General features: G+C 42.3%; 2 protein-coding genes across 2 annotated transcripts; both read left to right on the top strand.

The window, feature by feature from the left end:
* Positions 1-1,727: 1,727 nt before the first annotated feature.
* Positions 1,728-13,803, top strand: LOC142385539 (uncharacterized). The gene is made up of 2 exons (XM_075472154.1): positions 1,728-2,936; positions 12,608-13,803. Exons 1-2 carry the CDS (start codon positions 1,791-1,793, stop codon positions 12,977-12,979), a joined length of 1,518 nt encoding a protein of 505 aa, XP_075328269.1. The 5' UTR covers positions 1,728-1,790; the 3' UTR covers positions 12,980-13,803.
* LOC142385902 (zinc finger protein 862-like) lies at positions 8,379-10,540 on the top strand. Its single transcript, XM_075472586.1, has 2 exons — positions 8,379-9,645; positions 10,107-10,540. The coding sequence occupies exons 1-2, from the start codon at positions 8,379-8,381 to the stop codon at positions 10,538-10,540; spliced, it is 1,701 nt and encodes a 566-aa protein (XP_075328701.1).
* Positions 13,804-13,897: the final 94 nt, after the last annotated feature.

Genomic DNA, 13,897 nt, shown 5'->3' with positions numbered 1-13,897 from the left:
TGTTGACTGTGTGGATAGTGCAAAAACAGAAACAAAGTGTGTCCGTGATAAAGTGTTAGCAGTGCAAATGGGAGAGTGCAATAACGATAGTCTGTGAAAATGGCTAAAATAGCAAGTAGAGGAGGGTGTGTTGGATGGTTCACACAGTGAAGTCCATCTCGCTTCTCCTCTCCTTGCGTGTGGCGTTGAAAAGCTGAATGGCCCTGGGGACAAAGGACTTCCTCAGCCTGTCCGATGAGCACGCCAGTGACCGGAGTCTGTCACTGAAGACACTTCTCTGACTGTCCAAAGTTTTGTGCAGTGGGTGGTGAACATTGTCCAGGATAGTCAGCAGCCTGCTCAGTGTCCTTCTCTCATGAACACTGCAGAGACCGCGGTGACCGAGAGGGTGCGCCTCTACAAACATCTGTACGACACGTCTATGAAGTTACACTGGGACAACATGGCAGTTGTCAGCTCTGAGATACATTCAGTTCTACACCCAGAGTAAATTCATTCCGCATCAGATTAGCCAGCCTCTGCTGACGTGACACCACAGGTGGCATTGTGTATGCTCTTCTTCGTCCGGTTTTTCAGCTTGTTTCCTCAACAGTGACGCCCGCTGGTCTTGAGAGAACTGCAAATGTGACGCATTCTCGGCGCAAACTGCGCTTATGAGCTGAAGGAACTGTGAAGGGGCTGGCGCTTTCGATGACGTCATTAATGGTTCTCGAGCCAGAACAGTTGCGCGTTTGCGCCGAGTATGAATCAGCCTTAAGGCGGCCACCTGCGGGAAACACTGCTTTATCCTTAAAATATGGAGAGTGTGCTTTTTCACTTTATCTTATCTGTAAGGATCTTGAACTTAAAGGTCCTCTCCCAGACTGTCTTTGTCCAACATACTGTTTTGGCTGATGAACATGAAACAATGATGGGTGCTAATGAATATCTGATGCTACAGGTGCTCGGTGGGATTAACAGATGACGAAGGAGGAACATTGGCAGACATTTTGTTTTCTCAACTCAACCACTACAGATGGAAAATGGCTTTTTCAGAAGAGGTGAGACGGTTTCATTATGATATACTTCCCAAAAATGTATTCTGGTCGATTACATATCAGTCACCTGTGTTAGTGCTACAGACCTCTGAAGAGGGAGAATATTTAGGTTTCGGAGTTGAGGATGAACCCATAATGCTCTGATATCCCTGTTTCTGATCGTATGATCTTCAGTTATCAATATTCAACAGGTTGTTTACCTGCCTCAGTGTTGTAGGTTCCATCAGAGTCCTCCTGATGGCAGATCTGAATGGAGATATGTGCAGTATCCCACTGTGTAACTACAAATTAATTCAGTATTCAGTTTGAGGCTGTCACAGGATCAGTTAATAATATATATAAAGATATTACCAAAGATATATGAACTCAGGATATTTCCATGTTTGTCTTGTCAATTTAAGTCATTCTGTGTCATAGATCTGTTATTACAAAGATGTTTCTATCTTATAGCACTGAGTTGGTTCATGTTATTGAGATGCTATATGCATATAAACTTTGTTCTTCATGATCTCTTTTTTTTTGTCTCTTTAGGAGTTTAAAAGCCCAAACACATTGGAACCTAATTCCCTTCGGGATAATGATGAAGCTCTGTCAACAACAGCAAACTGAGAGAAACAACACAGCTTTGACCAGTGTGGGAAGTCTTTTAATCAGAAAAATGAATTAATAAGACATCAACATATACATAGTCAAGTCAAACCATTCAATTGTGACCAGTGTGGGAAGGCTTTTAATCATAAACATAATTTAATAATGCATCAAGTTATCCACAGTGGAGTTCAACCTTTCAGTTGTGGACAGTGTGGGAAGGCTTTTAAACAGAGAAGTCATTTAAATTCACATCAACGTATCCACAGTGGAGTTAAACCTTTTGGTTGTGGACAGTGTGGGAAGGCTTTTACTCATAAAAGTACCTTAATCACACATCAACGTATACACAGTGGAGTTAAACCTTTCATTTGTGGACAATGTGGGAAGGCTTTTACTCATAAAAGTGCCTTAATTTCACATCAACGTATCCACAGTGGAGTTAAACCTTTCAGTTGTGGACAGTGTGGGAAGGCTTTTACTCATAAAAGTACCTTAATAACACATCAACGTATCCACAGTGGAGTTAAACCTTTTGTTTGTGGACAATGTGGGAAGGCTTTTACTGATAAAAGTACCTTAATTTCACATCAACGTATCCACAGTGGAGTTAAACCTTTCAGTTGTGGACAGTGTGGGAAGGCTTTTAATCGGAGAAGTCATTTAATTTCACATCAACGTATCCATAGTGGAGTTAAACCTTTCAGTTGTGGACAGTGTGGGAAGGCTTTTAATCAGAGAAGTAATTTAATTTCACATCAATGTAGCCACAGTGGAGTTAAACCTTTTGTTTGTGGACAGTGTGGGAAGGCTTTTACTCATAAAAGTACCTTAATAACACATCAACGTATCCACAGTGGAGTTAAACCTTTCAGTTGTGGACAATGTGGGAAGGCTTTTACTGATAAAAGTGCCTTAATTTCACATCAACGTATCCACAGTGAAATTAAACCTTTCAGTTGTGGACAGTGTGGGAAGCCTTTTAATCGGAGAAGTCATTTAACTTCACATCAACGTATCCACAGTGGAGTTAAACCTTTCAGTTGTGGACAGTGTGGGAAGGCTTTTAATCAGAGAAGTACCTTAATAACACATCAACGTATCCACAGTGGAGTTAAACCTTTTGGTTGTGGACAGTGTGGGAAGTCCTTTGGTTACTCCTCTGCCTTAAAGAAACATCAGCTTGTCTGCAATGGAGCACAACCATGCAGTGATTCCCAGTGCGATGAAAATTTAACGACTCCACGTGGCTTTCAGAGTCACCAACAAAGCCACGGCAGAAAGAGACGATCCAAGAAGAATCACTGTGAGGTATATACATCAAACACTTCTTTTTTCATCTCCTTATGAGTTTAAGATTTAACTGAGCAAGTAGGCAAGAGGCTCCCATTGGAGAAGGACAGCGATGTTGGAGTTTTTTAATCCTAACATATTCAGTGAGTTGTGTCTCCTTAAACAGCCATGTCAGAAGTGTTCAATGTCATTTTAAGGTTCGGTGAAATCAAAACCAAAGGGAATCAACAGTATAAGTAAGGTCATGTTTAATTGTGAAAGGAAGAGAATTATCAGATACTGGGTGGGGAGTATTCAACATGTTGGGACCAAACAGCTGTGTAGTCTAAATAAAACCAATAATTAATTTGTTAGGGAACATAAATAGCCAATCCAAACCATCTCTCCATTTTCATCCGCTTATCCGAGGTCGGGTCACAGAACAAACGGGTCCGGGAGTTAAAGGGGAACTCCGGAGCATTTGAAGCGCATTCCCATTGCTAGAGGTTGTCAAATACTGACAGTAGGACACAGACCGGTGCAAATCGGCGCTCCCTGTGCGGCGATTGCGCTGTTTGCGCAGCCTGTCATGTTAGCCAAATACGTGGTGGCTAAGGGGCAAGCGCTAAACCTTCCACGTAAAACAACAACTTGCACACTACAGAAACGTCACACCACTTTATAAACCATCCGACAAAGTCACAAGCCTTACCATCAAAACCATATGCATGGTTCTCACATTACTGGCATGGGGACGTTACACAACAACTTTATAAACAATTCAATTCAATTTCAATTCATTTTTATTTATATAGCGCCAAATACAACAAATGTCATTCAATTTTCAATTCATTTTCATTTATATAGCGCCAAATACAATAAATGGGGAGGGGGGGGGGCTGCACTGTAACACCATTCAAAGGATATCTGTTGGAACAGGGAAACACGAGTTAATGACCACAATAATGTCACATATACATAAAGAGAGTAAAGTGAGGAAAGGTGTGACAGATGAGGCCCCCCAGCAGTCTAGGCCTATAGCAGCTTAACTATGGGATGTTTCAGGATCACCTGAGCCATCCCTAACTATAAGCTTTATCAAAAAGGAAAGTTTTAAGCCTGGTCTTAAAAGTGGAAAGGGTGTCTGCTTCCCGGACATTTACTGGCAGCTTATTCCACAACAGAGGGTCCTGATAACTGAAGGCTCTGCCTCCCATTCTACTTTTAGAAACTCTGGGAACCTCAAGTAAACCTGTAGTTTGGGAACGAAGTGCTCTGTTAGGAAAATATCTTACAATGAGATCTTTAAGATATGATGGAGCTCGGTCATTAAGAGCTTTATATGTAAGGAGAAGAATCTTAAATTCTATTCTGAATTTAACAGTGAGCCAATGAAGAGAAGCTAAAACTGGAGAAATATGATCTCTCCTGTTAGTTCTCATCAAAACTCTGGCTGCAGCATTTTGGATCAACTGAAGGCTTTTCAGAGAATATGTGGGACAGCCCAATAATAAAGAAGTACAGTAGTCCAATCTTGAAGTAACAAATGCATGGACTAGTTTTTCTGCATCACTCTGAGACAAGATGTTCCTGATTTTAACAATATTACAAAGATGAAAGAAGGCAGTCCTAGAAACCTGTTTTATATGCGAGTCAAATGATAAGTTCTGGTCAAAAATAACTCCAAGGTTCCTCACTGTAGAACTAGAAGCCAAGGAAATACCATCTAGAGTAACTATATAGCTAGACAATTTCTCCCTGAAACGCTCAGGTTCAAAGATAACGACTTCAGTTTTGTCTGAATTTAGAAGCAGACAGTTCTGAGTCATCCAGGTCTTTATGTCTTTGAGACATGCTTGTAGTCTGACCAACCTATTGGGTTCATCTGGTTTTATAGATAAGTACAGCTGAGTATCATCAGCATAGCAGTGGAAATGTATGCCATGCTGTCTAATAATGTTACCTAATGGAAGCATGTATAAAGTGAAAAGAATCGGTCCAAGCACACAACCCTGGGGAACTCCATGACTTACTCTGGTGTGTGAGGAGGATTCTTCATTTACAAGAACAAACTGTAATAAGATACTGTGATCGACCGTATCAAATGCAGCACTGAGATCCAACAGGACAAGCACAGACACAAGTCCGCTATCAGAGGCTAAGAGGAGATCATTGGTAACTTTCAGCAGCACAGTTTCTGTGCTATGATGCACTCTGAATCCTGACTGAAACTCTTCAAACAGATTATTTCTGTGTAAGTGATCACAAAGCTGAGCTGCAACTATTTTTTCAAGAACTTTAGACATAAAAGTGAGATTCGATATAGGTCTATAATGAGCCAACACCTCTGAATCAAGAGTAGGTTTTTTAAGTAAAGGTTTAATTACAGCAACCTTAAAAGTCTGAGGTACATATCCTGTCAACAAACAGCATGTAACTCACCGGTTGTCGGTATGCTCGCGCATGTGAAAGCCCAAAAGAGTCAATGGACTATACTCCCATATACAAAACAATTATCTTCTCTAGAAAAACTGCGTTCAAGTATTTAAAACATTACAACAATACATGCCCAGTAATATTGTTGTAATGTTTTAAATACTTTTTGTGGCAATACTTGACATGCTGTTTATAAAGTTGTTTTGTAACGTCCCCATGCCAGTAATGTGAGAACCATGTATATGGTTTTGATGGTAAGGCTTGTGACTTTATTGTCGGATGGTTTATAAAGTGGTGTGACGTTTCTGCAGTGTGCAAGTTGTTGTTTTACGTGGAAGGTTTAGCGCTTGCCCCTTAGCCACCACGTATTTGTCTAACATGACAGGCTGCGCAAACAGCGCAATCGCCGCACAGGGAGTTCCTACTGTCGGTATTTGACGACCTCTAGCAATGGGAATGCGCTTCAAATGCCCCGGAGTTCCCCTTTAACCCCAGCTCTTGTATATTCTGGACCACAGAAGTTTATTTAACTTCATTATTTTTTCTGAATTCTATTCAAGCCTTTACAACCAATTGCTACAGATCCTACCTGCACTTAGGAACATTAGGCGCATTCCCACTGTAGGAACCTTTTACAGTTCCTATAACCTTTTCAGGAACAGGGTCGTTTTTTTCCCGCATTCAGACATACAGGAACTCGGGACCACGGCCCTCAGTTCCTGTAACCATTTTAGCTCCTTCTCCGAGGCTGGGTCTGTTCTGGGTTCCATAGGAACACATCTGACGGAGGTGTTTGGTGGTCGGTATATCCGCCCCTTGTCATGTTGTCACGGCTGAAATGTTTCCTCATACGACACGGACACAACCGGCGCATGTTTAATAAGTTAAACTGACACATGGTCTCCTTTGTCTGCGGCGCTCTGCTCTCCTTCCTTCATGAAACCAAAAAGTATGGCCTGCGCTCCATCCTTCGTCTCCTGACTTACTCTGTGTGCTCTTCCAGCCTCCGCCACTCTTTAGTTAATCCACAGTGGAAAGTCATACCAGCAGTGGGCACAATTTCCTGATTAGGATGTCATGTTGGTATATCCAGGTTTTAAATTTTCCTGGAAGGCCAGAACTTTTGGCTGCTTCTGGTTATCCCTCCAGGTCTTGGTTGACATGGTCTCTGCTTGACTACCCACTGAAGGACCACCTTTCCCCTCCTCCGAATCATCCTCAGGATCTTCCACAGATGCACTTATAGTTTAGAACATCACTTATACATCTGGTATAGCAGTCCATAGGGTCCTGGCATTGAGCTTGTTCTAACAGTCTTGACCACTGATTGGATTTCCTTTCAGTTAACTCCTTTGATATTAAAGTCTGTGGTTGGTGCAGGTGGACTGATCAGGACTTTGTATTCTCTGAGGTCTTTCTCCCAAGTTTAGTTTCTGTAGGTGGTGTTGAGATCGTTATCCATCCCTTATTCTGGTGAGGCGATGTGCCCCCCACGTCACTGACACAGCACCTGTTTGGTAAATCCAAAAGCAGCCCGATTTGTTTTTAGTTTTTCCATTGTCCGGTTCTTATGACAGCCTGCTCGTTGGAGGGTCAGGAGTTTATTCCTCAGGATGCCTTGTAGTTCGGATTTCTCATCTTTCCAGCTTCCACTTGAGCTATTTCCTCAAAAGCAGTTCTTGTTTCAACTGGAGGATTTGTTCTTGGAATTCTGTCTTTTGATCCCTCCTCTACCAAACCAAACCTTTTTGTGGCAATGCTGACAGTCGTGTGTGTAGTTCCCTGGAGTTTTCTGTCTGCCATGTCCTTCTTGGTAGCTTCCAGAATACCATCCAGATCATCAAATTTGTGCCCTTCCTTCCCTTTGCCTCCTGGAAGCCCCTTTAACCATGGCTGGTGTTTTAAAGCACCTGTTGCTTGAGCTTTCAGGGCTTGGGGGTTCTTGCTTTTCTAGCGAGATTCCCGGCATTGCTCCTCATGTCACCTTTCCCTGCAATTTCATCTCAGCCTGCTGGATTTCAGGCCTTGGGAGTGTTTGGAGGTCTTGCCACCTGACATTCCGTTGTCCGGTAATTACCGGACATTGGCCGGAGAAAAAAATAAATGTCCGAGAAAATGAAATCTCACCGGTCAAAGTGTCCGTTTGAAATTGACTAAATAGGGTTGCCACCCGTCCCTTGAAATACGGAATCGTCCCTTATTTGACAACAAAATGTTGCATTTGTTCCGTATTTTCACACTTGTCTGTCCCACACACATCCACACAAAGCCCCGCCTCCCCGGCTGCGCTCCTCTGTGAGTCTGCCTGGCTCCCTGCGCGCGGTGCTGTCACTCACAGTTGCTTAGAGACACACACACCAGCGCGGCACAAAACCCGCGAATTTTTAATAATGTCCTACTAATAATCCCTCTATCTAACTCAATTTGATTTTCAGAATAATACTACCATTTAGGCTAAGTCTAATGTAGTAACATAGTAGCCTATTAGAATAAAATAATTTACCCTAATACAAACACATCGAAAGGTGTATGGCGTGTGATTGGCCGAGCGTTTGCGCGTGCAGCAAAGATTCTACCGCGAAAAGTGTAAAAAGACCCCTTTGTTTATTGAATGCGGCTTCGTCTTCTGCTAACAAACAAATAGGTTACGTCGGCTATTGTTAAAATATGGCCGGTCCCAGGCAGAGTAGCCTTAAAAGTTTTTTTCTGAAAGATGTGACGACTCCAGATGCGACTCACAAGAGAGGTCCTGCTGCTGCTGCTGCTGATGACCGGTCTGTACCTGTGCCAGATGTGCCGCCTCCGCCTCCAGAGAAAAGGCAAAAGTCTCGGGTGTTTCGTTCCGATTGGGGTGAAAAGTTCACATGGCTGAGGTGTGAGGTTGTTAGCAGTAAAGAAATAATGTTCTGTTCGCATTGCGAAATGGCCGGACGACGCAATGGTTTTACAAAAGGATCGACTAATTTGAGAATGTCCGCTCTAATTGAACACAGCCAAAGCAATGACCATGTCTCCGCGCTCCATTTAAAGCCACAGCAGGTTGTCATGAAAAGACACTGCGAGAAGGCCACGGAAAGTTCAAAGAAAAAGTTGTCATCGCAGCTCAAAATCGTCTTCCATATGGCCAAACATGTCATTCCTTCAAACCAGTTTGTTGCGCAGACAGAGCTTCTGCGAGCTCTCGAGGCTCCAGACTTCGTCACTACCGATGGTATTTATCACCACAGTGACTCTGTTGATGACATGGAGAAGGCATTAGAAGATGTGGTGATGAATCAGATACAGGAAAAAATAAAAAGGAGTGACTTTGTTGGACTGATCATCGACGAAACAGTAAACATCACTGTTAACAAAAAGTTGATCGTTTATCTAAAGCTGGAAATGGAAGGAAAGGTGGAGACGTGCTTTCTTGGAAATTACGATGTGGACTGCGGGACCGCAAGATGCATTTATGATCGCCTAGTCGCTGTGCTTCGGGAAATGGATGTTGAACTGTCTCGTGTCATTGGCCTGGGTTCAGATGGTGCAAGCGTAATGATGGGGAGGCATGGTGGGGTTGGTGCTTTGCTTAAGCAGGCGAATCCCTTCTCCATACAAGTGCACTGCGTGGCCCACAGAGCGGCTCTTGCTGCCCTGGACGCAGAAAAGTCCGTCAACAACATCACATCTTACAAAAACACAATCTCATCAGTGTACTCCTTCTACAAGCACTCAGCAACAAGAACAAACCGGCTGCGCCAACTTACAGCTGAACTCCACGACGAGGACATGGTCAGCCTCAAGCAGCCTTGCGCAGTGCGCTGGCTATCCCTACACAGGGCGGTGAAGGCCATGAAACACAACTGGCCAGCTGTGGTCATGGAGCTAACTGAAGAGGCCTTGAGAGGAAATGCAAAAGCGCAAGGACTGCAAGGTCAAATCCAGAGCTACAGCTTCATAGCCCTGACTCACGCATTGGCCGATATGCTACCTGTGATGACCAAGCTGAATTTAGTGTTTCAGAAAGACGACGTCAATCTCTCCAGTATCCGACCAGTAGTGCAAGCATCTGTCGCGGCATTCACACAGTTCCGAGATGCCCCGGGTCCAGAAGAGGAAAATTTCCTGGCAGGCTATGAAGACGGCAAGTACATGGATATAAAAGTGACCAACGCAAGCGAGCGCTCAATCCAAGCTTTCAGAAAAGTCAGAGAACGGTTTGTTCAACATCTGATAGATGCCTTACAAGACAGATTCCCCGAAGACTGCTTGGATCTACTTCACTGCTTCGACACCCTCCTCAATCCTCGTAGATATCCTCCATCACAGAATGGTAAGAAGGAGCTATTCTATATTATATTATATTATTATATATTATATTATATTATATTATATTTATTATATTATATTATATTATATATTATTATTATATTATATTATATTTTATTACATATTATTATTATTATTATATTATCATTATTTATGTCTGTGGCATGCGCTCACTTAACATAGGCCTACCCAGTCCTACAATAACAAGATATTTACAGTTGGTTTATTAAAAATACTTTTCAGTAAAAGTTAACAACAATAACTCTCATAACAAATGATAATTTTATTAAAAATGTATTCATTCAAAATGCTTAAGTTAACAATTCCTGTAATGAATGAATAGCACAATGAAAGAAATAATGTCTCATCTTAACATTCCTCACTTACCGTAACAACAAAAGTTCTAATAACTCATCATTGTCTCCTATTTGCTTCTTATTCTTTCTTTTTTTTTTCTTTTTTTAGCTCTTCAAGAATATGCAGAACCAGCGATCAGAACGGTTGTTTCCCATTTTACAACTGTTGAGTCTGCAGACACCACTCCTCTTATTAATACCATTGCCCTGCGACGAGATGCCCTCGCTGTGATGACAGCGCTCCGTGGCTATGGGGGATTGCAATTCGCCACAGCCTGTGAAGTCCTCATTCGGGACTTCATCGAAATCTATCCAGAGTGGGCCAAGCTCGCCAAAATAGCTTGTGTGATCCCAGTTTCCAGTGTTCCCGCAGAGAGGGGGTTTTCGCTGCAGAACCGAATCAAGACCAAGCAGCGAAGTCGCCTCTCAGAGCACAAAGTTACGCGCCTTATGCGCATCGCCAGCTGCGGAGAGACATTACAAACTTTCAATTTCTTGTCGGCAGCTGATAATTTCAACATGGCCAAAAAACGTAAAAGGTAGTGATGTAAACCAATGAATAATTTGATGGCCTCATGCCTATTCATTTTAAATTTAGGCTACCTTAAACCGCACCATATCAGGTGCACGTCAAGACCGTTACTATAAGTGTTATAAGTCTTAATTGTATGTGGGTAAGGGGGGTTAGTTCATTAAACCACAAAAAAAGTTTATTTTTTATTTTTTTGATATATGGAAGAATGATTGGTTCATCAGATACGTCTCTTAATATTAACTGCACGGGGTCGTTTGCGCAACAGGGGTCGTAAGGCCAATAAATGTGTTGAATTATTTTTTTGTGTCAAATTGTCATTTTTTAAGCTATTAGTCACTTCAAATTTTTCTACACTAGCCTAATTAGGAACGATGGAATATTTGACCGTGGTGTTATCAAAATGTCCGGAAGGTGAAACCTCGGACGGTCACTTTGACCGGCAGGTTTTTTTTCTAACGGAAACCCTGCTTGCCACATACATTAAGTTGTTTTGATGTAATTTGTGTGATCGCATGGGTTGTTGCCTGCTTATCTGTATTTCGGGGTGCTCAATTTCCTCTCCTCTTGGGCTCTCTTTGGGTTATGTTTCTTTGGGAGTTTTTAATGCAGGTTTGCGTCCTCCCACACAAAAGCTGCAGGTTGAGTTGCTGCCCCTTCCAACGCGGATGCATCTTTCAGCTTTCCCTCCAGTTGATCTTGGTTTATTCATGGTGTTCAACCATCCTAATGATGGAATTCCCTGGCGAAGAAAGGTTATCATGGTTGTAACGTGCATCTGTTGATACTCTTGTATTCATCATCAGTGATAGTACCTTGGGTCAAACAGGGTTTTGGGTCTTTCAAGTTAAACCCCATCCTCCAGGACCACCTGTTTCAATGTTTTTGCAAAAAGCATAACGTCCAGTCTAAGACTTTTCTGATGTCCTTAGTAAATCTGAGCTGCTTCCCCAGGTCCACCCGCATCTGCTTGAGTATTCTGCCAGGAGCTGGGATGTTCTCCTGTTCTAATGAATGTTATCTGGTGTGATGATGGTTTGAAGAGTTTCCTGTTGTTGATGGCACTACAAATGGACTCAATGACCACATCCAGCAACTGGACAGACACAAATCAAGATAATATGTGGTTCTGATGCCTATGCTGACCTCTAATGAGCAACACAGCTCCTAGGTTTAGAACTGACTGACGTTTAAAATCAAGAATCTGTTCTGTATGTTTGCCCCATTCCCGCCCACAAACAAATGCCCCAGGTGTTGAAGGCAGTTGCAGAAGCAGTCACCTCAGCTATTCTCTCTAGCAGACACCGCCCCAGGAAGAGTCCCATCCCCTTTCTTAGCGCTGGAGAGAAGCCCCCATCCCACCCGCAAACAAATGCATGTTGGCTGTCCACAGCTTTAGATTGGCAGCTGAAAGTGGACCTTGGAAAACAGTTAAAGGTCCCTGAACACATCACCCAGACAAGACGAGACTGACAGACTTGGATATCCACTCAGATGCCACCAAGCGGGTGACCATGTCGGAGCTAACTATGACCCCAGGAAGATCACTGATGATGCATCCCAGCGCATCCTAGAGATGTATCTAAATTCCTGGACGTCTTTGGACCGTGCTGCTTTCATATCTCGATCTCGACTAAAACACCTCTTCAAGCGGTCTCTGTTTGCTTGTTTGGTTTGGTTTAGGATTTCGATGCCAGATTATTGGCACTAACAGAGCAGAAGCACCACAGTTTGTTTTCATTTAGCTAAATCAGTAAAGTAAACACAGCCCAAAGTGCAGAAATCAGGACATTTCCTCAGAAGAATTGTGGAAAGTATTTGTTCTTTGTGCTAAGAAGGAATTTGACTTCATCAGGCATCAAACTGTGATCTGTTTTCTAACTGAATGCTCCCAACTTCTAGTTTTAACCTCCAGATATTAGACTGAAATTAAACTCCTAGCTTTCAGTTTCCTACAACATTGGCAGATTTCTATCTTCTTCTTTGGTGGTATTGGTTGAGTTCAGAGCCGGTGTGTTCATTGTAAAAAGCAGCAGGAAACCCTGACCTTCCCTGTCTTTGTGTCTTTGTTGTTTCAGAAGCAGAGCGGCTCAGATGGAGCCAGTTCTGAGCCCTGTGGGCACCGTCCCAGTGGTGAACAGGACTGTTGTCAGCAGGGTGGCTCATCATTCACCACAGCAGCGGACCTCAGAAGACACCAAACAGTCCAGAGCAGACAGAAATCATTCAGCTGTGGACAAAGTGAGAAAAGCTTCCCATCAGCAGGTCAGCGCACGCTTCATGAGCGTGTTCACACTGAGGAGCAGCTCGGCCGCGACACCAGTCGGTCCGCTGCTCAGAAGCCCTCCCACCCTGAATATGAACTGTTCCACTGTTACCGGTGTGCTGCAGTGTTCGTCTCAGCATCTGCTCTGTCTAAACATCAGCAGGATCACCAAGAGCAGGAATAATTCCCAACATGAAATGGCTGCAACGCACTCGCTGCGTCTGAACGGACAGAGAGAGCCTCTTCTGGTCCAAACTTTAAAAGCCACAGTTCAGAAATTAATTTCCTCTGAAAGTTGTAATGTGCCACAATAACAAGAATCTGTGAGAAAAAATGATTAAAAACTGTTTCTATTAGTATCTGGAAGCAAAGCTGGATGGACAGAAATGGTGTTATTACTGCAGGAAGAAGCATTTCTGACTTCTTCCCAGCAGAACGCTCGTATTACACAATGTATACAGATGCAGTTTGGAGTTCCAGTGAGATGACTGCTATCTCCAGCTCTGACCACTAGGTGTCAGTAGTTCAACAATGTTACCTGAAGGTTTCTCAGCATCAGGTTGTCTTTTATTTTCGTTGAAGTTGAAGTTGAATTTGACAGGATTTAACATGAAGTAAGTTCACCAGGATAGTGGCAAAGAGTTTGTTTTCTGCTTTTATTTCTTTTTCAATTTGTCATAGTATACTAATTAAAATTTTTTGACTTAAAAGTCTAAACAGTCTCACCATGACATTTAGAAACAATATTAATGATAACATCTACTGTAAATACATCCATACAATGATAATAGAAGTTTTTTACTGGATGGCACCATTTTTGTCCTTTTTATTTGTATTTATCTTTATTTAGTCTGACTATTCTATGATTTTTAAGTTGATGCATTTTAATATTTTGTTGTCAGATCATCTTCATTTGAATACATTTCTGTTTATTTCCCTTTGATTTGTTTTCATTTCATTCCTTTTTCTCGTCATGATTTTTATTTCTTTGTTCTATCCCTGCATCAGGTTGTCTTTTATTTTCAGAAATTTTATTTCAATATATTACATTTTATTCTTTTCTTTTCAATTTTCTTTTTATTTCATAATCTTTGAATAACTG

Source organism: Odontesthes bonariensis, chromosome 8 (assembly GCF_027942865.1).
Source record: "Odontesthes bonariensis isolate fOdoBon6 chromosome 8, fOdoBon6.hap1, whole genome shotgun sequence".
Classification (NCBI taxonomy): Eukaryota; Metazoa; Chordata; class Actinopteri; order Atheriniformes; family Atherinopsidae; genus Odontesthes; species Odontesthes bonariensis.
This window is presented reverse-complemented; position numbering and strand designations above follow the sequence as displayed.